Source organism: Caloenas nicobarica, chromosome 2 (genome assembly GCF_036013445.1).
Source record: "Caloenas nicobarica isolate bCalNic1 chromosome 2, bCalNic1.hap1, whole genome shotgun sequence".
NCBI classification, from domain to species: domain Eukaryota; kingdom Metazoa; phylum Chordata; class Aves; order Columbiformes; family Columbidae; genus Caloenas; species Caloenas nicobarica.
This window is the reverse complement of record NC_088246.1, coordinates 2,164,898-2,187,869: the sequence shown is the minus strand read 5'-3', so window position 1 is coordinate 2,187,869 and position 22,972 is coordinate 2,164,898. Positions and strand designations below refer to the sequence as shown.

At 42.5% G+C, this 22,972-nt stretch overlaps 1 protein-coding gene across 1 annotated transcript in view; it reads left to right on the top strand.

Moving 5' to 3' along the window:
* The window catches only part of TMIE (transmembrane inner ear), a 33,025-nt gene extending 10,309 nt beyond the window's left edge, over positions 1–22,716 (top strand). The window contains exons 2-4 of the mRNA XM_065630335.1: positions 1,895–2,012; positions 17,578–17,727; positions 22,382–22,716. Coding sequence (XP_065486407.1) covers positions 1,895–2,012; positions 17,578–17,727; positions 22,382–22,716 — 603 coding nt within the window. The remainder of the gene's footprint in view (positions 1–1,894; positions 2,013–17,577; positions 17,728–22,381) is intronic.
* Positions 22,717–22,972: the final 256 nt, after the last annotated feature.

The following is a 22,972-nucleotide window of genomic DNA, read 5'->3' as shown; positions in this document are numbered from 1 at the left end:
TTAAAACAATGTCTACAAGACAATTTAAGACCAGGTTTATTTAGTCAAACTTGTCAGTAGTGACCCAAAATGTAGAAGGAAGATTATTTATGAATGAAGGAAAAAAACCCAGAACTGTCAGTTCTTTTTGTGTTTCATTTTAATTCGTTACTAATTAATTTCAAGGCTTGCTTGATGGAGAACACCACTAAAAAACCTGACTTTCTCAAAACAAATATAAATTGTAAGAAAAAGTACACTTACAGCTGGGAAAAGTCCACTTAACTGTAAAAATAAAGATGGTATTAAGGAACAGAGGAATTTGGTGTCATGTCCTCTACTTAGATTATTTTCCAGAATATGATGTACATATGTTTATATGCATGAAAGTACAAAAGGAACCTGCATGCTACAACATAAAAAGAGATTAAACAGCACCACCTTGCCAGAAGGCAGTCTCATGGTTTATTCATGTGAAGTAAAAAATGAGAGAAGCTGAGACTTTCCTCCTGGATTCACAGCACAGCTGGTTTGTCTCCACACATTTAACATGTTCTCAATTAATGCAAGGGCTCTGAGGAAATACAAGTTACCTAAATTCTTCATTGCAAACAGCTGTTTGGTCTTTACTGTTATTTATATATATAAAAGCAATAGGACCCCTGCTCTAAACTTTAATCTTGACTCCTTGATACTACATTGTTTAATCTCCCTGTGGTATTTCTCCTTTCTGCTATGAATTTCCCCTACTGCTGGAGCTGTGAGAATCAGAGCTCTGGCTACAGAACTGGAGCCTCTAGACCAGAATGACCTGTTTTGAACCGTTTTCGCTCTCATTTCATGAAGTCTGACATCTGTGCTTTCTGACATTAGCTTTAGAGGGTTAAAGCAACACGACTGGATCCCCAGTACTTAAATGCAACCCAAATACCCATCTCACATTCAGCTTCGCTGTTTTGACAGGTAGAGAATACGCTGCATGAGAATTACTGCCTGCACATTGCATTACCCTTCAAGAGTCCATCAACTCCTCATTCCCCAGTGACAATGGGGTTTAAATCTCATGTCCTTTCTCAACTTGTAGGCAAGCTCCAATATCTGTCCCTGTATCAAATCCACATGGCATTTCCTTTCAAAATATCTCAAGGCAGAAGTAGGAAAGAAGCAGTGTTTTTCTGCTACCAGTGGGGAAACTGAGGCACTGGGTGTTCATACAGTAAGAGGTGGACAGTCCAAGGTGTAGATATGAGATTTTTCCGAATTTATATCATACATACAGGTGATAAGGCAATTGCTGTGACATTTCTATGAAGTCTAGTGCCATTTGAGATTGTCCTACAGTGTCTGACACGAGTACAGGAGCTGGCACATATGACACCGTGCCCTGCTTGGTGAGCAGGTGGACGATACTCCACAGCACCTCAGACAAGACTAGGTGTCTTTATTTAGGCTTCAATCTTACTCCCACTCACGTTTTTAAAGCCAAGGAGCCATGAAATAACATCGTAGAGCTGCAGGTTGCTCAAGTTTTGGAGTCCTCCTCCCCTCCAGAGGGGCAACCCCTGTCTGAAAGGTGGGTTGTGACAACATCAGAGGGCAGACGTTCAGAGCTTGGACACGAGCCCACACAGAGGTACATGCCTGGAGAAGCTACACAGCAGGATGACTAGAGGCAATGATAGAATCATGGAATAGTTTGGGTTGGAAGGGACCTTCAAAATGGCAAAAGCTTTAGATGCAAACTATTGAAGTCTCTGTTCCTCAAAGATTTCCAAATGGTTGGGGAGCTGGTAAACTGGGGTCTACCATCTCCTGCGCTATTGGCATCTTTCTGACTGTTTTAGGGACCTTGCAAATCTTAAACCACATTTCTCTTTTTTTTTTTTTTTTTTGCTTCTTTTTCCTTTTTTTGCAGGCCACCACAGAACCCCCGAAAAAGAAACCGGACCCTGTCACTTCAGAGACGGTGGTGATCTGGGGGCTGCGCCTCTGGCAGGTGATTGGTATCTTTGCCATCTTTGTCCTGGCAGTCAGTAAGTTCATAATTCTCTGCCTTGCACCAACCACAGCACCACCCCAAGTAGGACCTTTTCCTGGAGGACTGCAGACCAAATGGCCTTGGAGGTTGCAGGCTGGAGGTCTTTGGTCTCTGGCATCACAGAGCTACACAGTGAGGGGTTTCTGCAGCAGGCAGTGGCAGATGAGGTCTTTGAAGGGACCAGAGGTGGGCCACCATAGCTTCGTCTCGTAACATACTGATCATAGAATGTCCTGAGTTGGAAGGGACCCACAAAGACGAAGCCCAACTCCTGTCCCTGCACAGGACAACCCCACAGGTCACACTGTGTGTCTGAGGACGTTGTCCAGTCTCTTCTTGAACACTGTCAGGTTGGGGCCGCGACACCTCCCTGGGGAGCCTGTTCCAGTGTCCAGCACCCTCTGGGTTAAGAACCTTTTCCTCATGTCCAACCTGACCCTCCCCTGGCACATCTTCCTGCCATTTACTCAGGTCCTATCGTTGTTTGCCAGAGAGAAGAGCTCAGTGCCTGCCCCTCATCCTCCCATTGTGAGGATGCTGTAGACCGTGATGAGAGATCTCAACGGGTCCTAACTGGTGGCATTCCAGAGCAGAAAAGAAACTATAGGGCTGTACCATAGCTGGGAATGTTTTCAGCTACAGTTACCACATTCAGGCCCAAATGTGTGTTATAGCCGTGGTCCGTATGTGACCTCTTGTGGTGCTGTCCCACAGGCTGAGAAGCCTGAAAGGTCTACAGTCACAGCCAGATCTGGCATTAAGGTCCCTAACTCTCATTCTGAGTGCCAAGACTCTCACTTCATTTAGTAGGGCTTTCAGGACTCAAAAGAACTCCTCTTTTTTTGGACTCAGGCACTAGGAAGCCACTGTCTCAGAGTTGGTGACTGCAAAGGGATGGGACAAGACACTCTCCCAACTGACTTGGAGGATCTGTCTGGGTATGGCCCATTCCCCACCTGAACGTCTTCATCCAGCATCATCCCCTTGCATCTCACTCTCTGGGAACAGTACGTAAGGAGCTTCTCTGTGCATTGCAAACTGCCATCAAGATCTTCCTTATCAGAATATTGTTTAGGACATGGTCATAAACCTATCAAAATTTAAAGGAAGGATCTTCTGCTCGTTCCTTGAGCCAAGTATAACTTCATTAAAAAAAATAGATCAGTTTGAGATGAGTCAAATTTGATAAACCTATTTCTTTCCCATCTTCTCGTTACTCTCTAGACTTTTGCAAAATGTTTAGCTAATTCATGTTTTCCAGCAAATGAAGTTACACTAACCTATCTACAATTCCCTTGAGCTTCCTGTTTTGTTAGGGGCAGAGCCTGTCCCCATTCCCTGAAGATAAATACCATCAACTCAGAGATCACCTGAAATCCTTACCCACTCCAGGAAGGACATCATCCAGCCATATGGACTTAGATCCATCTAAATCTCCTAGGCATTTTTTATCACTCTCTTCTCATTCTGGCTTGCGGCCCTAATTGCTTGTTAAAATTAATTTCATGAGTGGAGCAACGAAGCATCTTAAAGTGACTAAAGGGATGCCTTGAGTGCCTTAGGTTTCTGCATCACTTCTGCTCTTATTCCTCATAAGTGATGAACACTCTCCAAAACAGGGTCCACATGCAAGCTCCTGGCAAGGAGCAGCCACAGGTGATGCCAACCTAGACCTACAAGCAGAAGCTGTTTAAGAGAACGTGGGTTTGCTTGGCCAGCTCTAAAAAATACAGTATTGCAGAAAAGTGTTTTCTAGTGCTCCCTGTTACTTTTTAATTTGCTGGCAAACCCGCACCTAGATGTCACCCTAATTTAATCAAAGAGCACAGCAGCCTGTGTGGTGTTGTCTCTGCTGATACTGGAGGAATCAAGTCACTTGTTGGTGCCACAGCGTCCTCTTTGTCTGCTGTGGGTCACCCATATCAGCCCTTCCCTAATCCTCTTCCTATTGTGTTCCCATGTTTAAACCAGACGTTCACATTTGCAAACCGAATACAAGCATTTTCCTCTGTTTTCTTGTCCCCTCATTGCATTTTTCTGGTCAAACACCACACCCTGCGCCCAAAGTCTGAGGGATAACTACTCCTACCACTTGCCTGCCCTCAGTGAAGCTTATGCTAATTCATCACATGCCACAGCACCCTTTGCAAACAATCACAAGAAACTCCCCAGAGCTAAGTAAATATGGCCAAGTTTTTAACCCTAGTGACTCCTGTAAAACAGGCATCAAAATTAACGGTAGGATCTTTAGAATGCAAGTAGACTGGTGAAAAGGTTTATTTAGCTGTTTTTTCTTGGTTCGAGTGGTATCAAATTGTAAAGCAATTTTCACCCAGTAGATCTGATTGTTTTGCTGTTTGCTAGAAATTGTCTCTGGCATTACCAGGTTATTTAGCGTTAGAAGAATGGAAAGTTTGCTGTGCTGGCAAAACAACGTATCAGATGGCGCACTGCTTGAAGGAAAGAAACCACAGGGGTTTTTTGTTACCTAAAAATATCAGTAGCAAGAAGTAAAATCTGTTTACTTGTCTAGCAACAGCCTAGAAAGGAAATATATTACAGAAAACAACACACAAAGAAAGTTACTGCCTAGGTATTGAAATTGCTGAAAGCAGTGAGTCATGAGAAATTAAGTACTTTTAAAGATCTGTGTTTAGACAAGCAAACAAATAGGTTATGTGCAAATCAATAAAGTAACATCTGCTTTAAGGTTCAAGTTCCCACAAACACACACAGGTAGTTCAATAAAGTCAGACCGTTATATCAGCCCGCTACAGATATATATTACTGGAGGAGTAGGAAAGTATTTGCTAGGAGATCACAAGGTTTTGCCTTGCTGAGTCTCAGAGTAATAAAGAGATTCAGTGCATCACAACATATGGCAGAGTCAGTTTATAGCTCTATTGCTCTGTTAAAATCTTTTTGTTTGAAGAATCTTTCTTTCAATGACCAGAGGGGATTTAAGAGCAACCGTAACAGCTCAGTCAGCTTTATGGAAACAGTAATTATTTGGTGAAGACAGCAACTGTTAACCAAGTCTGTGATCCAAGTCAAAACAAGGCAGGTTCAAACTTAATGGCATTAGGATAACAGAATCATACAGTCAGTTCTCACCAATTTCTTGTATCTTGCTCCAGCAACATCTTCTTCCTCCTCCACTTTGCAATCGCCAAAGCATTGATGGTTCCCCAGCTTTATCAGCAAAGCTTTAACTCTCAGAAGCAAACACAGGTTTTTCTGTGAGTGAGCTCTTGGAGGCTGCCTTGGTATCAGTCCAGAAAAATCAGGCAATGTTGTACTTTTCTAGTGGGATAAGAGCTGGAGAAGAGCTTTAGTGTGGCTTCCTTTTCCTGGTTCCAGGAGCACCTTCCCAGTCAGAACAAGAGGGTAGCACAACCTTCTAACAGCACCAACCCTCAGCACAAGAAGACAGAAGAACATCCTTCCCAGAGCTTCTCAGGGCATGCATGTGATCCCATTAGTTTACCATCTCACCTTGTTATCAAGGCTTTAAGGGTGTGTCTACTTTGTCATGTGAATTCAGGTGAGGAGAGGAACTGAGATGCTTTTAAATTTCATGCCTCCAACTACTTCACTGTGGGTGACTGTGGAGCACTTGAAGTTTTTCTTTTCCTTTCAGCTGAAATGGAAAAAGAAGATAGTTGCTCCAGAAAGGTATAGCCCCAGATATGCATGATAATTGCTAAGGGCAGCCACAGGACCAAACTAGAGTATCCTATCTAAAATACAGCCAGTGTAGATGGCAGATCCTCCTGGCTCTTCCACCCCACAAACCTGCTCCTGTTGAGTGACATAACTTGCAAATATAAATATGATCCAAGTGTGGTTTCCAACTCACACGTTTAGCAACTTCCACAAGATGGCACTATCACATAATAAAAGGCAGAAAAAATGGCCAAATCCAAACTCACATTTCCCTATTTAATGAAAAAAAAATTAAAACCCCTACATAAAGGCATCTTATTTGTCAACACGCACCATTGAAATAGGCAAAAAAGTCTCTGGGGAGAACTTCTAACTTATAAAAATATTTTTTGGGCAGGTTACAAACCAAAGGAGGCAACTCCGAGCTCTACCCAGCAGAGACAAAATGTTTGCACATCTGTTTGCAGAAGGTTTCTCTGTCTCTCCTGCAGCAACTGATAGCCAATGTTCTTAGATGCCATGTGAAAACATCTCTCTGCTAGACCCACCCATCTCTTTTTCCTTTGTTTCTGCTCTGTGATATGTCACAAGGGAAATGAAGCTTTGGGGGTAAATCAGCTCACGGTAGAAAATATAACTTAGTAGCATGTGCAGAGCACCACTCAGGTGATGCTGCAGGCATAGCTCTCATGGATGTGTGTATCATTACACAATTCTTATTCATCTACTGAAATATCAAGAGTACCAAATATTTTTGCTACAGTGGGAGAAGGCACATGAGAACTCACTTTTAAAGCAAATACAGCTGCTACAGGGAAAAATCTGCAAAGAAAAGGAGGAAAAATAAAGTTTCTCCAGCACAATGCAGGGTAGGTCAACTCATTGTTGCTCCTCTGCCTCCAAGATTTTAACTTACTTGGTTAAAAGAAAGCTTCCTTGCTAGGTATTGGAATTAGGTAGAGCAAGGCAGACCATTAGGCTGGTGAGTGTCCTGACAATGTCCCCAGAAATCCTTATCAGGGCTGCCTCAGCACCTGGGATAATTCAGCTGCTCTGGGTTGCTCCTCCAGTGCTGGTTGATGAGAAAAGAGACCCCTTGCAGGCAGGAGCAGAGACAACAGTTCCATCTGACTCTCTCTCCCTTGGAGAGACTTTGATGAGACAACAACAAAGAACTGATGAGATTAAGTGTCAGGAGGATTTTATTCTCTCAGGAGCACGGCTATCTGCTTTCTTGGTTTTGCCTTTTTTTGGTTTTTTTCTGTCCTCGCACCTTGATAGGATGGGATCGAGTCATAACCTTGGAATCTGGCATAGCCTGTTTCATCCACAAAGCCTGAGGACTTTAAACTATGGAGGGGAGGATGGTCCTGATCCATCCCTGGGAAAGCCAGGAGCTGGCCCAAGGCTCGCCCAGTGTGCTCTCCATTGACTCGCCCTTTCCTTTGGCATCAAAACCACCAACGACATTTTTTAAGAATCTCTGTGGGCTGTTTGTTTTCCTCTCTATTACTTGGGTTTCAAGGTCTGCTGGTTTCCTTGTTTACCCAGGTCTGTTGACAGCAGCCCACCGGAGAGGATGCAGACGGCGCCTCTTTGAGTAATGCCCTGCTGATTTCTGCAGAGACAATCTGGGCTTGGATTCAGGGAAAAATGCCTGGACATCCCTGCTGGTGTATCAATGTTTATAAATATATAAAGGGTGGGTGTCACGAGGATGGAGCCAGGCTCTTCTCGGTGACAACCAACAGTAAGACAAGGGGTAATGGGTTCAAGCTGGAACACAAGAGGTTCCACTTAAATTTGAGAAGAAACTTCTTCTCAGTGAGGGTGGCAGAACACTGGAACAGGCTGCCCAGGGAGGTTGTGGATTCTCCTTCTCTGGAGACATTCAACACCCGCCTGGACACCTTCCTGTGTAACCTCACCTGGGTGTTCCTGCTCTGGCAGGGGGATTGGACTGGATGATCTTTCAAGGTCCCTTCCAATCCCTGACATTCTGTGATTCTGTGATTCTGTGTATCCCTCTGGAGCAAAAGGCATGAATAGAGGGGAGAGGGCATGAAGAGAGTGAGGGTATTAGGGACAGTGCTGTGAAGAGGAAAAAATGTCTCTCAGCTACTACCCAGAGCCCTCACAGAATCACAGACTGGTTGGGGTTGGAAGGAACCTCTGGAGATCATCCAGTCCAACCCACCTGCTAAAGCAGAGTCACCAGAGCAGCTCACACAGGATCACGTTCAGGTGGGTTTGAATGTCTCCAGAGAAGGAGACTCCACAACCTCTCTGGGCAGCCTGGTCCAGGCTCTGGCACCTCAAAGGAAAGAAGTTTCTCCTCATATTCAGATGGAACCTCCTATGCTTCAGTCTGTGTCCGTCACCCCTCCTTCTTCTGTATCCTACCAGATTGATGTAGAAAGATGTATTTCAGGGACCACAGGCAGGGAGAGACCCTGTTCATTATCATTCTGCTTTGAATCTGTACTTTGTTGAATGGAGAAAGTGAAGGAGAAAGTAGGATGGAACAGTAGCAGGAGGTTCCCATGTGGGGTGGGCTTGTAACAGAGCTGTTACTGCATCCCACTGCAGTGTTCCAGGCAGGAGCTCATACCTCGTGTTCAACTCAAACTGAAGACCAAGCTGGCTTTGAATGGTACCCAGTTATAATTCCAGGAAACTGCTGAGCTGCCTAAGCTGGTGGTGGACTTTAGACCTTGTGCCCATGAGTGGCAGACCTTTGTTTCATTGGTATTATTCAGTGCTGGTGTTTTAGTGGCACCAGAACAGCTCTGGAGCCATGGAAACAAGTTTGCTCACTGCATGTCCTCACATGTAGTCCACACCAGGTCTACTACTACTGGAAATAGGGCTTACCTGCATGAGAAGTGACAAAGCAGTGTGCTAAAGCGGAGTCTGATTTCAAAAGCAGGAGACTCAGTTCCAACCTCTTTTTCCCTGTTTTTGTGTCCTCCTGCAAGACTTACCAGAGATGCTTTCCCATTCTCACCCATGCCAGTGAAAGAGTAACATGTATCCCCAGACATAAGCATCAGTATTTTCTCTCCTAACATATAACCATGGACACGAAAGCTTGAAGAAGCAGGTCTGTTGTCAGGAGCGATGACTGGGAGTCACGAATACAAAGTTTTTGCTTATCTGCCTGTGTAAACTGGGACTCTTTCCCCTGAACATGTCAAAGGTTCAAGAGAAGTATAAAATAGTGTGAGAATACAAGGGAGGCTCACGCTGAACAAAGGTGTTGCCAGGAATCAAATATTATTTAACAAGCACCAACAAAGCTGTTAACTCAATTAACTGAGTTCAGCTTAATTTGAATTGTTAGAGGTTTTATTTACCAGGTAGCTGTGTTGTTATAATATAAATGCCAGGCAAAAGATTTACACTATTAGATAACCACTACTTTTTGGATGGCAAAACTACCCAGATGTTTTCCTTAATGTGCAGAATTTCCAGCGTGGCACAGATAATTTAGGCTGGCTCAGGGGTGCTTCACATGGTGTTTTCTGACAGAGGCTTTAGCCTCTATTATATTTTTAAACACTGCATCACCAGCAGCCCAGCAAATGAGAAACACTATCAGGATGCACAGAATATTACATACAGAGGTGGATGAAAGGGATACTGTCCTCTACCACATAAAACATCACCTGGGGCAAGGTATGGTTCTTACATGGTGAAAATAGGCTGAGCCCTTGTTTGCCCTCAACCCAAGTTCTCATAGGGAACATTTCCTTCTGTTTTAGAGAAGTTTTGCACCTGTGTGCTCACAAAATAACCCAAGCTTATTGGCACCAGCATGTGTAGCTCAAGCTGAGCACAGAACGGAGTGCTTAGTAGGAAGTTCAGTGTTGTTCTTTTACAAAAGAAGGTTTATGTTTTGAGTATTTCTATTAATAAGTAGCAGGTATTCTTTATTGTTGTTTATTTTGATAACAAACTCTGCTGTTCTTATTTTGTACTATGTCATCTTAAACTTCCATTGTTGTGCATGTTCATAGGCACACGCACCCCCAAGGCAGTTACAAAATTAGTTGTTATGATCCTTATCAGCTAAAAAGCACTGACACGCCATTTTCTGAGGCTGGCTTCTCTGAAACGTGGCAGCCATCAGGTGGCATTGAGGGGGCTGCGTCTGGAGTCTGCAAGAGGAAGGACTGGGGTGTTGGACGATGGTGAGGTTCCAGAATGTCCCCTCTGCATGGGTTTTCCCATCAGCTGGAAACTTAAACTGCTTCTCCATCCTCCTTCCCACTCAGTGACCATTCATGCTCAAGGCAATGGGGTGATGGAGATTTGTGCACAGGTAGACTCTGGCACCAGAGATGGTGACTGTGAGGAGAGGCTGTGTTGTAGGGCACAGTGTACAAGGTACTGGTGTACTTGAGGCCTGCTCAGGACAAGCAAGTATCATAGAATCGTAGAATGCTTTGGGTTGGAAGAGATCTTCAAAGCTCCCCCAGGGCCCCCCCTGCCATGAGCAGGGACATCTGCACCAGCTCAGGTTGCTCAGAGCCCCGTCCAGCCTGGCCTGGGATGTCTCCAGGGATGGTTCAGCCACCACCTCTCTGGCCAACCTGGGCCAGGCTCTCACCACCCCCAGCAGCAAAAATGTCTTCCTCATGTCTCGCCTGAATCTCCCCTCCTTTCATTTAAAAGCATCACCCCTTGTCCTATCGCAACAGGCCCTGCTAAAAAGTCTGTCCCCATCTTTCTTATTGGCCCCTTTTAAGTCTGCAAAGGCCACAATAAGGTCTCCGTGGTTCCTTCTCTTCTCCAGCTGAACACCCCAACTCTCTCAGCCTGTCCTCCCAGTAGAGCTGTTCCAGCCTCAGATCACTTTTATGGCCTCCTCCGGACCCTCTCCAACAGGTGACTTGTGTATGGATTTTTGGATCCAAAACTGAAATTCAGATTTGCAGCCTTCCTGGGCAAACCCACTTGCTGAACTCTCCATGCTCTGATTTATTATGACTATTGTTATTTTGACAGACCATCATGCCCTTCATGTGCAATTTCATGCTTGACCGACTCTGTGCATTTTCTCAGCCCAACTTGGAGAACAGGCACAACCCACCATCTTTCACAAAATTCAACCAACAGCAAACAACAGGGGTTTTGCAGATTCCAAGGGCAGAACAAATAACAGCCCATATCCCTACTTCTCAGCAGATGTAAATGAATGTAAGCAGCAGTCATATGTTACTTGTAATTAATTATGATTTGAAATCTGTGTGTATCCATGGGATTACATTTGGTTTGGGAGTAGACTTGTTTGAGCTACACAGACGTAGTCCAAATCTGGTTTTTTGATCTTCCCGAGTCACGAGATTAACTTTGGTTGTTTGATCCTGAGTTTCATTGCTAGCTCTAGTTTAACAGAAAAAACAAGCCCAGCTTATTGACTGTTTTTTTTTTTTTTTAATAAATGCCTGACAAGAGGTATTTCTCCTTATTATGGAACAATCATCCTTAGATCTTGCCTCACACAGCTGCAGCATTGGCTCCTCCATGCGACAGCTCCACTCCCTTGCATGGAGGTAATGGAGAGGGTTCAGTCCCAAATCTCTCACCCCCTGGGATGGTAAATGCCACCCCTGCTCCCCATCTTTAAGGTGGGATGGTGGGGAACAAAGGTTAGAGAGATCCACTGTGGCCTAAAGAGCTATTCCACCAGGCATAAAAGACTCCAAGAATGACATAGAAAGCATGGTTGAAAGGAAAATTAACTAAGAGATAATTGGTTTTGTTTTAACCCAAACCAGGGCAATCGGGAGCTTTTTTTTTAATTAAGTCTCATGTTAATTAAGCTCAGATTGTCAGCTGGAACATCTAACATGGACTTTGTTTCTGTGATTCATCTTACTTACCTAGAGATGCCTTTCAGGTCAAGTATCTGGAGTGACAAGATGAGAGAACAAGTGGGAATAACCAATCTGTTTGCTTTAGATGTCTACCTAAGGATGAGATGACCTGTGTCCTCAAGTACCCTGGCTACCCTTTCTGGGTCTACGGGGTTGCTCCAGGGAGCTGCCAGTGACTACATGCTTATTTTTTTTCTCCCACACAACATATCCTAGCTCAGAAATCTAACTTTGCTCAGATCAAAATTTCCTAAGGAAACACTTGTTCTAGTGAGAGGTCCAACTCTAACCCATATTTTTGACCAGTGAGCTCAGAATAAAGACAAAGCGGGTGCTGTTAAAGCTGTCTTCCTTTCCAGTAGACAGGATAATAATAATAATAATAATAATAATAATGATAATAATAATAATAAAGGTAGGAGGAACGATGTGGGGAGTTGCCTGAATCCATCCAAACAAAATGCAGTGAATGCAGGTGAAAGCAAGAATCTGTGGTTGCAAGAAAGGAATATAGACCTCATCTACAGAATAAACAAACATGCAGCAACTAAATGATAATTAGTAAAATTTAGTAACTATCACTAGAGCAAAGCAATCAGTTAAGCAACACAGTTCATGGTAATGCCACAGCAAGGAGTTATTTGAATGTATTAGTTTGGGTTAGTGAGATAAAGCAAGGTTTGTTGACCTCTGCATGCTGCCCTAGTGAGATGCTAGCACTTATGTATGAAAACAAATGCTAAAACAACAAAGGCTTGCAGGAAAGGAAAAAAAAAAACCCAAATCCTCACCTTCGTTCAATGCCTGGAGAAAGGTCTTCAAACCAGCGTCTCACTGAATGCACTTTGTTTAGCTTGTTAGAAAGAAGACTAAAAGGCCACTTAATTGCAGCATTAAGGGACCCCAGGAAAAAATAAATATTATTAAAGGTCTTTTTAGTATAGTGGATAGAGGAAAGAGCAGAGTCTGGAAATTAAAACCAAGTCAATTCAAATAAGAATTTGAAAAATAAATGTGTCAGGGATGGTGATTAAACATTGCCACGTTCTCCATCCCTTAACAGCTCTCCCCAGGGTAAGGTGGGATTCAATCCAACACAAGTTATTTCACTCAGCCAGTAATTAAACATAATAACCTGTGATATGCAGAGAGGTCAGACCCTCATTTCCAGACACCAGGAAAATATCAGGTGTAAAGGTGTAGTTAGCCCTGATGGCTGAGCAAATATCGGAGCAGCCCTGGCCCATTGCAGTTCTTTCAGCATATCCTCAGGGCATTTTACAAAGGTGGACGTATTTAAAAACTTGTTTTGGTTGGAGTCATATTGGCACAACTACTGGGACTACCATCTAGATCTCCTCATTCTTTGACTCCTATTTTTGCTTGCTAGGAAATTAGCACGTTAATTCAAGTACTAGATTTTCCTTGAAACCACAGCCATAGAGAGGGATAAAATGCAGGGCTGAGAAGGATTTTGAGATGGCATCTAATTCATCTCCAACCTGGACATTAAATCTGACATTTTTACCATCTCTCTGTTTTCCAGCAGAAGGCAGAACCCTCATCCCAAGCCGGAGCCACAAGAAGGATGCATTTACATGCCCTGTGGATGTCTGCACACCCTTTAGAGGGAAAATCTCCTTCTAGAGCCCAGCTCAGGGACCCCTTCTGGGGAACTAGAGAAGAGCAGTAGCTCTGCTAGAAGCAGTGGCATCTTTAAATGAGGTGGCTCTGGCACCAGCATCATCTCAACACCTGAGCACTCAGGGTAGACCAGTCATACAAGCACCCATCCAACCACTAACTAATTTTCTTAAGATTTTAGTAGCCCTCACTGATCATCACATTATCACAATTAGCCACTTATTAATGCTACTGTCAGTAGCTTGAACAGACAAATTATGCTACATCTTTCCTTAAAGCATCATTGTAGTTGTGGAGTAAGCAACTCTCCAGGCTTCTCAAAGAGCATTTGAACACAAGTGTTGCAGTTAACTTGCCATTGAATACATCTGCATTAATTGCTTGCATTATTAACAGTGGAATGGCTGCCTAATTAACTCAGAGCAGCACAGGCCACTTTGCTAAATGTTAATTAAATGCTTCATTGGCAGACTGTATATTTTCAGCTTCAAAGGGAACAAACCTGCTGTGTTTTGCAGCCCATTTCCATCCAATTTATAAAACTGTTCAGTTCTCAATCATGGCTGTGCTGAAATATTACATCAAGCAGTCTCTGGAGAAGATATTTCATTTAAATCCTTCCTAGCTCTTAGAAGAACCAAGTTGTTTCTTTCTGTCTTTGTTTTGTTTTGGTTTGTTTTTTGAAATTTACTGCCAGCTAAACTAGAAGCAACTGTATTACTGTTGATGAGCTGAATTCACTTAAGTGAAAAGAAAAAAGAGACCATGAACAGGGTAACTTGGCCACATGGACATTTAGTTTAAGCCAACAGAGTCCCTTTCACGGTCTTTTGCATTTGCTCTTAGCTTGCTTCAATTATGAAACAAAATATTTTAGTTTAAGCCAGTGGGAGTAGACACACAGCCCTGATTTAGTCACAGGCATCTAATTGTTTGTGGTGGAAATGGTGTGTTTAACATTTGCTCTGTTACTGTACTTCAAATGTTAGGTTTTTTGGGCCATTTCTCAGCTCCTCCAACTTTAATAGTGTTGGATAGGAATATTAGGAAGACATTACCCCCTGTAAAAATAATTAAAATATGCTAAAAAATCCATAAAGGAACAAGCCTCGGAGTTTCTTATTTCCCAAGTCACGGTTTTTTAGTGCATGCTGAAGAATGAAAATATATCACTTACAGTACCTCTTTTGTCATCGTGGATAGCAAAAAGTTGACTCCTTTTAAATACCTATTTCATAAAGGACCGCCACATATTTGTTTCCTTCTTGACAAATTACATTTCATGTGATCAGCCTGGCAGAAGCAATGAAAAATGATTTGATATGTTGTCAGCTTGAATCTTCAGTGTGGAAAGAGAACACCATGTGCAGGATCAGGCTTGACTTTTTAATTTAAAACAGAAATGTTCCTTCAGAATAGGTGACTGAATTCAACCATGTATGTCATGTAACTGAAAAGGAAAAGAAAAATATGTGAGAAAATGATTTTTAGAAGCCAAACAGCAAAACAATCCACAGCATGTTATTGAAAAAGGAAAAGTTTGTATTTTATTTGTGCAGTTAATGGAAGAAGCTTGTTGTCACAGTATCACAAGGCTGTATATTACTAATACCAAAAAACTGAGAAGATGGAGAGTATTGAAAATGACTCCACTACATTTTGTTGCACAGCGTTTCTTCTCTGCCTTCCATAGTTTGATAGCAGAGAAACCGTGAATAATGTCACTGTTTCAAACCTTGATGCTGGATATTTTTGTGGACCTAATGGGGCACTGACACATTTAACAGAGATTGCTTTATACTCACTGTAGCATCAAGCTGCATTTTAGAAGACTTCTCAAGAATTAAACTGAAATCCTGGAAAGGAAAAGGAGATCCACAACATGAAAAAGAGACTAAATATTGTTTGATAGCAGTGTGATTGAAGTGTTCACCTGAGGAATAAGAGAATTGGTGAATATTTAATATAAAACGGACATTCAAAGCATGAAGTCAGGTCATCTACCCGCCAGAAGAAAAGCATAATAACAAATTCTCAAGTTACATCCAAGCTAACTAGTGCCCCAAATACTTCATCCTGTGGACCAAGAATCAAAAGTGATCAAGTAACAAGTGATAGGACAAGAGGAAACGGCACCGGGGAGATTGAGGTTGGATCTTGGGAACAATTTCTTCCCGGAAAGGGCTGTCGGGCATTGGAACAGGCTGCCCAGGGTAGTGGTGGAGTCACCATCCCTGGGGGGGTTGAACAGATGTGGAGATGAGGTTCTCAGGGCCATGGGGTAGTGCCAGGGGTGAGGTAATGGATGGACTTGATGATCTTGAGCGTTTTTTCCAACCAAAATGATTCTATGGTTCTATGACCCAGCTGTGTGCTTTCCAGATGTGGTACATTCCCCACCTGCCAGCTGCCAACATTATGCTGCCAGTAACACCATGTAGGTACCTTGCTTTCGTTTTGTAAGACAAGTAAAAGCTCAGTTACCCTCAGCTTGTTGCTGACCCTCATGGAAGAGCAAGGTTAACAGCATTTTGATTGCTTCCCCAGTTACAGGTTATTACAATTTCATGGTGTTTTAGGCAATTCATTTCAGCTTCAGGTGTCTCATCTTGTTGTGACATTTAGGTGGCCCTGGGTGTGATTCCACTAAAGCACCTCATCAGAAAACTGTTTAAGGGAACGGTTATTTTTGGCAGCAAAATTCAGCAAAGGGATAGAGGAACTGCTACGCTTTGCTTGGTAACTTTACAGCCATTTCAAAACACCGAGAAAGTTGTTTTACTACTTTGCTTTTCTCTTTTGTTATATGAAGAGGTCATGCAGAGCTTGTTCCTGGTTAATATGATCCCTCTTAGGAGATACTGGACAGATACAGGACAAACTTTTAGGGTTTAAAACGTACACCAGCAAATGGTCTACGTGCTTGTATTGTGAAGGCTTTCTGCAGAATGGATTTACTCCTGGTGAATGAGAGATCCTCATACTTGGAACCCAACATGCAGATTATTTCTTTCATTTCCTTCGAATAGTCTCAAAGGTCTGATACTTTGTGCATGGTGATATAAAGCCAGAGAAGATTACCCGACTTTAGAAGTGTATGGAAAGTTGGACGCTTGCTCCTTTCTCATAGCGGTGATGCAGCATGGGGGAACTCCGGTTAAAATAAAAGACAGAGCACGTAAACCTGATCATACAACTTCTTTCCAAGCACAAGGCTCTACCCACCTATAGAACCCATTTCCACAAAGTATAAAGAGGTTAAGAACTTGGGTAGGTGGAAAGTTTATCTTTTATTTAGAATGTAAGTATCCCTCAAACTGTTTTAAGGATACCCACAAAAAAAGCAATTCAAAAGTTCATAGAGCCCCGGAGATCTCATGCTTCTTGACATGTGTTTATAACCTGTGGGGGAAACTAATTTTATGATTGCTTGTTTCTCCATTTCATTGATCTTTTCCTTGAAATTGCTCCTTTGTTATTGTCAGAAGAGATACACGGATGAACCAATGATCTGCTCAAGCCTATGAAGTCCTAGTCTAGCAAACCAACCAAGAGTGATTTCGTTAAAATGAATTGTTTGAAACATTATTAGATTTGCAGATGGAAATTCTGAAGTAACATATAGGTTTAAATATGAAGAAAAAATATAACATACTGGAAGTAAAAATATCATCTGCATCCTTAAGCATGTAAAGAAGCCTAGCTCATGGAAAGAAGCATGATGGAATAGGAAGTGCATGATGGGGAGATTTAGGAGATCTGGGTTCTTGGCCTGTGCTAAATAGATTTGGATGAAAGTCAATTCAGGCATATATTGAGCACTTGTTCTGGATCTATTATGAAGGGTATGGAGTGTTTCCATGCCAAACTCCTCTTTCAGCTGGAGGTCCACAGCCCCAGTATCTACCTAGAACAAAAATGAATGGCTAAGACATGTTGTCAGGAACCTCTAGCAATAACACGCTGTTGAAAGGTGACTGTACATCTGAATGGCTGCTTCCATTTCCAAAGAGATAGTCAATTTTATTTGTTGTGGTCTGATGGTCAGAAACACTGGTGGCATATATGGTTTAAGGCAATGGTTTACCTTGTTTTTGGTGGGAAGGACATGCTCAGTCCTTCACTCCAGCTCGGCTGAAGACTTGTGGTTCTCTATTTTCAGGTAACTCAATTGCTTTAGATTGTGTGACCATATCCCTCAGGCAGGTACTTCCACTGATGCAAATGTCTGCAGGTTCCCACTGGAGGAAACTCCTCTGAAATTAACTTTTCTTCCTGCTGTCTCCCCACTGTAAATAGACCAGCCTGTACTGGACAGACATCTACTGGCTAAACTGAATACTCTTGCTTCCCTCTTTCTTTTCCCAGTTATCACACTGTGCTGTATTTTCAAGTGCCGGATTCCCCGGACAAAGAAAGAGATCGAGGCACGGTATGCTCAACGGCAAGCAGCCAAGAACTATGCAGACAAACTGGAGACGGTGCCACCACTCAACGAGCTGACAGAGATCCCTGGAGGTACTTCCCATGCCCACACCTACACATAAGACTCATCTCTTCTTTTGGGGTTGCTTTCCATATGCATGAATGCAAAGGGCTAGGTCCTCCCTTAGTGCAAATCAGTGTGGCTCCTTGGGCACAACCAATACTAGAACAGGTTGCCCAGAGAAGCAGTAGATGCTCCATCCTTGGAAACATTCAAGGTCAGGCTGGACAAGGTTCTGAGCAACCTGATCTGAGTGAAGATGTCCCTGCTCATTGGAGGGGGCGTTGGACTAGATGACCTTTGAAGGTCCATTCCAATCCAAACTATTCTATGATTCTATGATTAAGATATCACCATGATTTGGTAAACCCCTCCCACCTATCTGCACTAAACCTGCAGTATTTGTGGCAGCAGACACGGTCATGTAGATGAAAGGGACAGTTTCTCTGTTAGTACAAGTCAGGGTCATTCCTTTAAAGTTAATGTTTACAATTTCCAGAAAGGGAAATTTCACTTTAAGGGCCAGTTCCGAGGTTGGGGAATGTGAGTAGGAAGAAAAAGAGTTATTAGAATTTCACATTACCCATGAAATGCTTGCCCTGTCTGAAAGGCCAAGAGTATTTCTGTCATTGGTCTCCTCTCCTCTCACTCATCTTTCCTGATTCTGTACCCTAGGCTCTACTGAAACTCTCCTAACTCTCTCTGGTCATGTACAGTCCAGACCTCTCAACTCCCTGCCTGTGGTGAAAGAAGAAGATGAAATGACCCTGCAAGGAAATTAGGGGACCGCCTTCCTGTCTGTCTGTCTATGGCTTCTCTTTTCTGATGTGATCCATCATACTTTGGACTCTCTGATTCTCAGTTCCCTTTTTGCATTTGACTCCTGTTTTCTCAATACTTTTTTAATCATTTCTTTTCCTTCTTTCCTGTGTCTCTGCAAGCCCTGTGGTCTCTGGCTTCTTAGAAACTGGGAGTTTCCTTGACTCAAAATGTGATGCCTCAGTCCATGGAATTGGTGAAAGAGGCAAATAATACTATTGTAGACATTTAGTCCTACACCAGCAAATTATACAACTAAGTGCTTAACAGTAGGAACTTGCACATACCTTGGTATTTCAGAGGTGTTCACACACCTGACTATGCCTATATTGTACACTGAGAATGGGCAGAACGTTCTCTGAAGCTGAACATGATTGGAGTGAATAAGCCCTTGTCCATCAAGTCAAATTCTCTTCTTCTAAAGTCAAAGGTCATCCAAAGACCTGGTTAATGCACTCTTACATGTGTGAGCAATCATACATGGAAGTGCTTAGTATTATATCCTTCAGTTTCCTGCCCAAAAGACCAAATTCTGACTCTATAAGAACCAGCTATTATCAGTAGATCCCAGAGGGTGTGAATGCTCATGCCTGTAGATAAAGTCAAATTCACGCGTATGCTGCTGCATCCTCTTTCTACAAAGCTGTTACTTCTGCAAAACCAATAAATTGAGGAGGAAAATACCCAGAAGAGACAGAAGGGATATTTGGGGAGTGGAATGGCTATTTTACCCCAGAATGTTAATCAGTTGTGACCTCCTGTAAACAGCCTTCACATCTCACAAATATGTTCTCCATCCAAAGGCTAGTGTAGATGTAATTGAACCATGGAAATTTTTGCAGCATGAACTTATTAATAAATTACCACAACAAAAGAATTTACAGGATGTCAGCTGCACCATAAAGACTACCTAAATTTTTATCCCGTTAAATGTATAAGTTGAGTAGCTGAACACCTTTTGACCTTTTGAGAATCCCAGAATTATGGTCCTGGCATGGTGCAGGGTAGGAGGCTGGTGGTTAATGTGCTGCTGAGTGGCTGTTGATATCTGATAATGGCTCTTGAACACATGTTCTCTGAAGCTCTTAGTCCTGTGGGACTGGGCTGTTGTAAATATGCCCAAGTTGCCCCAAAGGAGCTGGTACTGGGGTGGGACTCATCTATCCACAAGTACGTTATCCACATCTATGGAGAAGTCTGCATCAGCACTATTTGTCTAGACCTTTTCCCTTTAACATGATGGAAAATAAAAACTATGTGATTCCTTTCACAGTCGGGGAGATGCTAAAGTGGAAGAGGTAAATTCTGCCTTAAAAATGCCTGTATGTCTCTAGTCTTGGGGACCCAAAAGGACTGACTCATCTGTCAGCACATCAGCTATCTGTGATCACACCCACTGGTTTGCTCTCCTTCTGAGGTTAATGTACCTCCTGTCCCCAAAAAAGTTTCACTATGTGATTACAACGGAAAGTATGAAAACCTTCGGGCCTCATCTCTGTGCTGTTATTTTCATCTGTACAGAGTGTGATGCTCTGCCACGTCACCCCACTGACGTTTGGCAACCTACCTTGATTTATGCGGTCATGAAATATATGTATTTGTCGACTATTTATATGCTTATGTTGTGACAATGCCTGGTAGACCCAGCCAAGGCCAGAGAGATGACTTGAGTGATTTAAATTACTGAGTGGCCATTAAATGCTTTAAAGATTTCTGTAAGTGTCAGATACTATTAATCATTAATATATTACAATGCTTAAATATTCTTATTTCTTGGCACTATTTTCACCCTACTTCACATTTGCTATGATGGAATATTCTAGCTGCCAAATGGCTCTCCACGCACTTTTTTGAGTGTTGTATATAGCAAGCTCTTTTAGTGGACATAAATAAAATGGACTTCAAAGGTTCAGCGTATAAAATGTTTTATACAAATTGATTCATTTGTGCTCTGTCTCCCAGTCCATGGGAGAAGTACAAGCAGGACTTGGCATTTGCTCTGGATGAAGATGTCCTGTCCGCGTTCATGGCCTGGGAGATCTTCAAGTCTGGGGCTGCTCCAGCTGACTTTTTTGGGAGTTCACCTGATTTCTACCATGTTTATCCAGGAAACAGGCAATGTGGTGATGATGATGATGATTATTACTAATCCTTTTTAAAAAAAATATATATGCGATGTCATAATTCCTCTGTGGTCTTAACAAATAGTCTGTATCGTTCCACTCCTATTTGTAGACACAAATGAATTGTCAGTTCCCCAGGTTAAAGGATGATATTTTATTTTAATGTGCATGCTGAAGGAACATTTTAGGTAAACATAACAAATTCAGGTTTGATTAGTACCTGTAATACATTGCTGGAATTTGAAAGTGACACTACAGACATCCATAGCAATGGGAGATTTGGGGCTGCTTAAACAGATTGGAGTCCAATGGCTCCAGGTGATGACTGAGACATCTCACCAAAGGCCTTTACTAAATTATCTCCTAAGACAGTTCACTGTCATGTTTCCTTAGCCTGTGACAAACATGAAATAATTTGACTTAACCTAGATGCCAGCTGAAGAAAACGAAGCAGTGACCAATCATCTTCCATTTGCTGAGATCACTCCCAGCTACATCTTGGCTGATTTTAATTATGAAATTGTGTTAATATGGTTATCTATTTGTTTATTTGAGTCCTATATTGGGGATTTTCAGAGAAGGAAGTCATGGGAGACAACACATTTTCACTTGTGTTTACAAAACATTGTATTCTGCTGGTCTTGAGCAAAGGAAAAGCTTTCCATAAAAAATATATGAAATATGATCTGCATGTAAGTGTCAAGTTGCAGCTTGAGATGAGAGTTCGGTGGATCAAGCTCTGACTTCAGAAATACTTTTGAGTTAAAGAACCACTTACAGAAGAAAAAAAACAAAAGGATGAGGAAAAATTTTCTGCTACCAAATCCTACAAGTCTACAGAACCTGTGTGATACTTATGAGTCTTCTCACCTGAAATGTGGGCACTGACTCCAAGATATTCCTAAGTAAAAATATTCCATAAGTAAAGATATAACCTTCTTATAACTAATATAGCTTGTGTGTTAAAACATAACAAAACAGGACTAACTATGCACTAGAGTTAATTGCTATGTGCCCATGGTATGTTGCTGCCATTAATTATAGTGGTACAGGTAGGAAGCCAGTCCCATGGTGGCCGAATATGGACAGGACATAAGCTAAGCCTTCTTGGTAGTCCTGTGCCGAGCAAGCCATCTTCTGCTTGTCTGTCTCTGAAAGATCCCCATCAGAATCCCCATAGTCCACTCTCAGCTGCAGGAGATATTCCCCACACAAGAAAATGAATTAGAAAGGTGAACCAACCAAAAACCAAAATGAAACAAAACCCACAAAAACCCAAACAACCAAACAAATAAACCAACCAAACCCAAACAAACAAAAAACCAAAAACCAAACCCAAGACAAGTCTGTACTGAATTGAGTGAGAGATGTTTCTGCTCCTTCCTGTGGAAGGAGACAACTGCACATGGAAGGTTATTATTGAGAAATGCTTATGATTATATTGATTATAGTGATAATAATGTTCATGGATCAGTTCATACCAACAGGAGCCATTTTCTCCAACAGATCCACAACTCAGCTCTTGAAATTACCAGTTCTGCTTTTTCCCATTTGTCTATCTTCTCAAAACAAAGACATGAAAAGCTGATAGTCAGTGAGAACAGCTGTACGGAGAAAGCTCCAGTAGAAGTATTTTCCCTTTGTCCAAGACTAGCAGCAGGGAGCAGGAGTTTTGCCTTCTTCCTGGCTAATGTCTGCCCAAGTTAACTGCTTTCTTGTTTTCTTTTTCCATCCTTGCATACAGCTCAGGTGGCAGAAGAAAAAAAAGAAGAAGTTCCCACTGTATCTGGAAAAGTGGACAAGGTTCAGGCTAAGAAAGACGGATCCAAAGGCTCCAAGAAGAAGAATGGTGAAAAGAACCAGAAAGAAGGATCCAAGAAAGAAGGGAAGGATGAGGCCAAAAAGAAAGAAGGAGGAAAGGGAGAAAAGGGAGAAAAGGGGGGAAAAGACTCTACTGACAAGAAACAAGGTGGTGGGAAGAAAGGTGAAAAAGAAGGTGAAGCAGTAAAATCAGGAGGAAGCACCAAAGCTAATGGCAAGGCTGGTGGGAATGCCAAAGCCCCAGCAAAGAAGAAGTGACCTTGCTAAAAGACAGTGCTGGCAGTTTTTCGGGGAGGGTACTGTCAAACTGCTGTGAGTAGAGCACTGGGAGCAGACGGGACACGCTGTCCTCACCTACTCAGGCTGTTGAGTGCCACTGGATGTATGGATTTATTACCTTTTGAGGACCAAGTCACTGTACTTTTGTCCACCAAAGGAAAACCTGGCCATTTGGCTAGACAGCATCTTATAAATAAAATGCACCATGCAGGGCTACATGGTAACAGCTACCAGA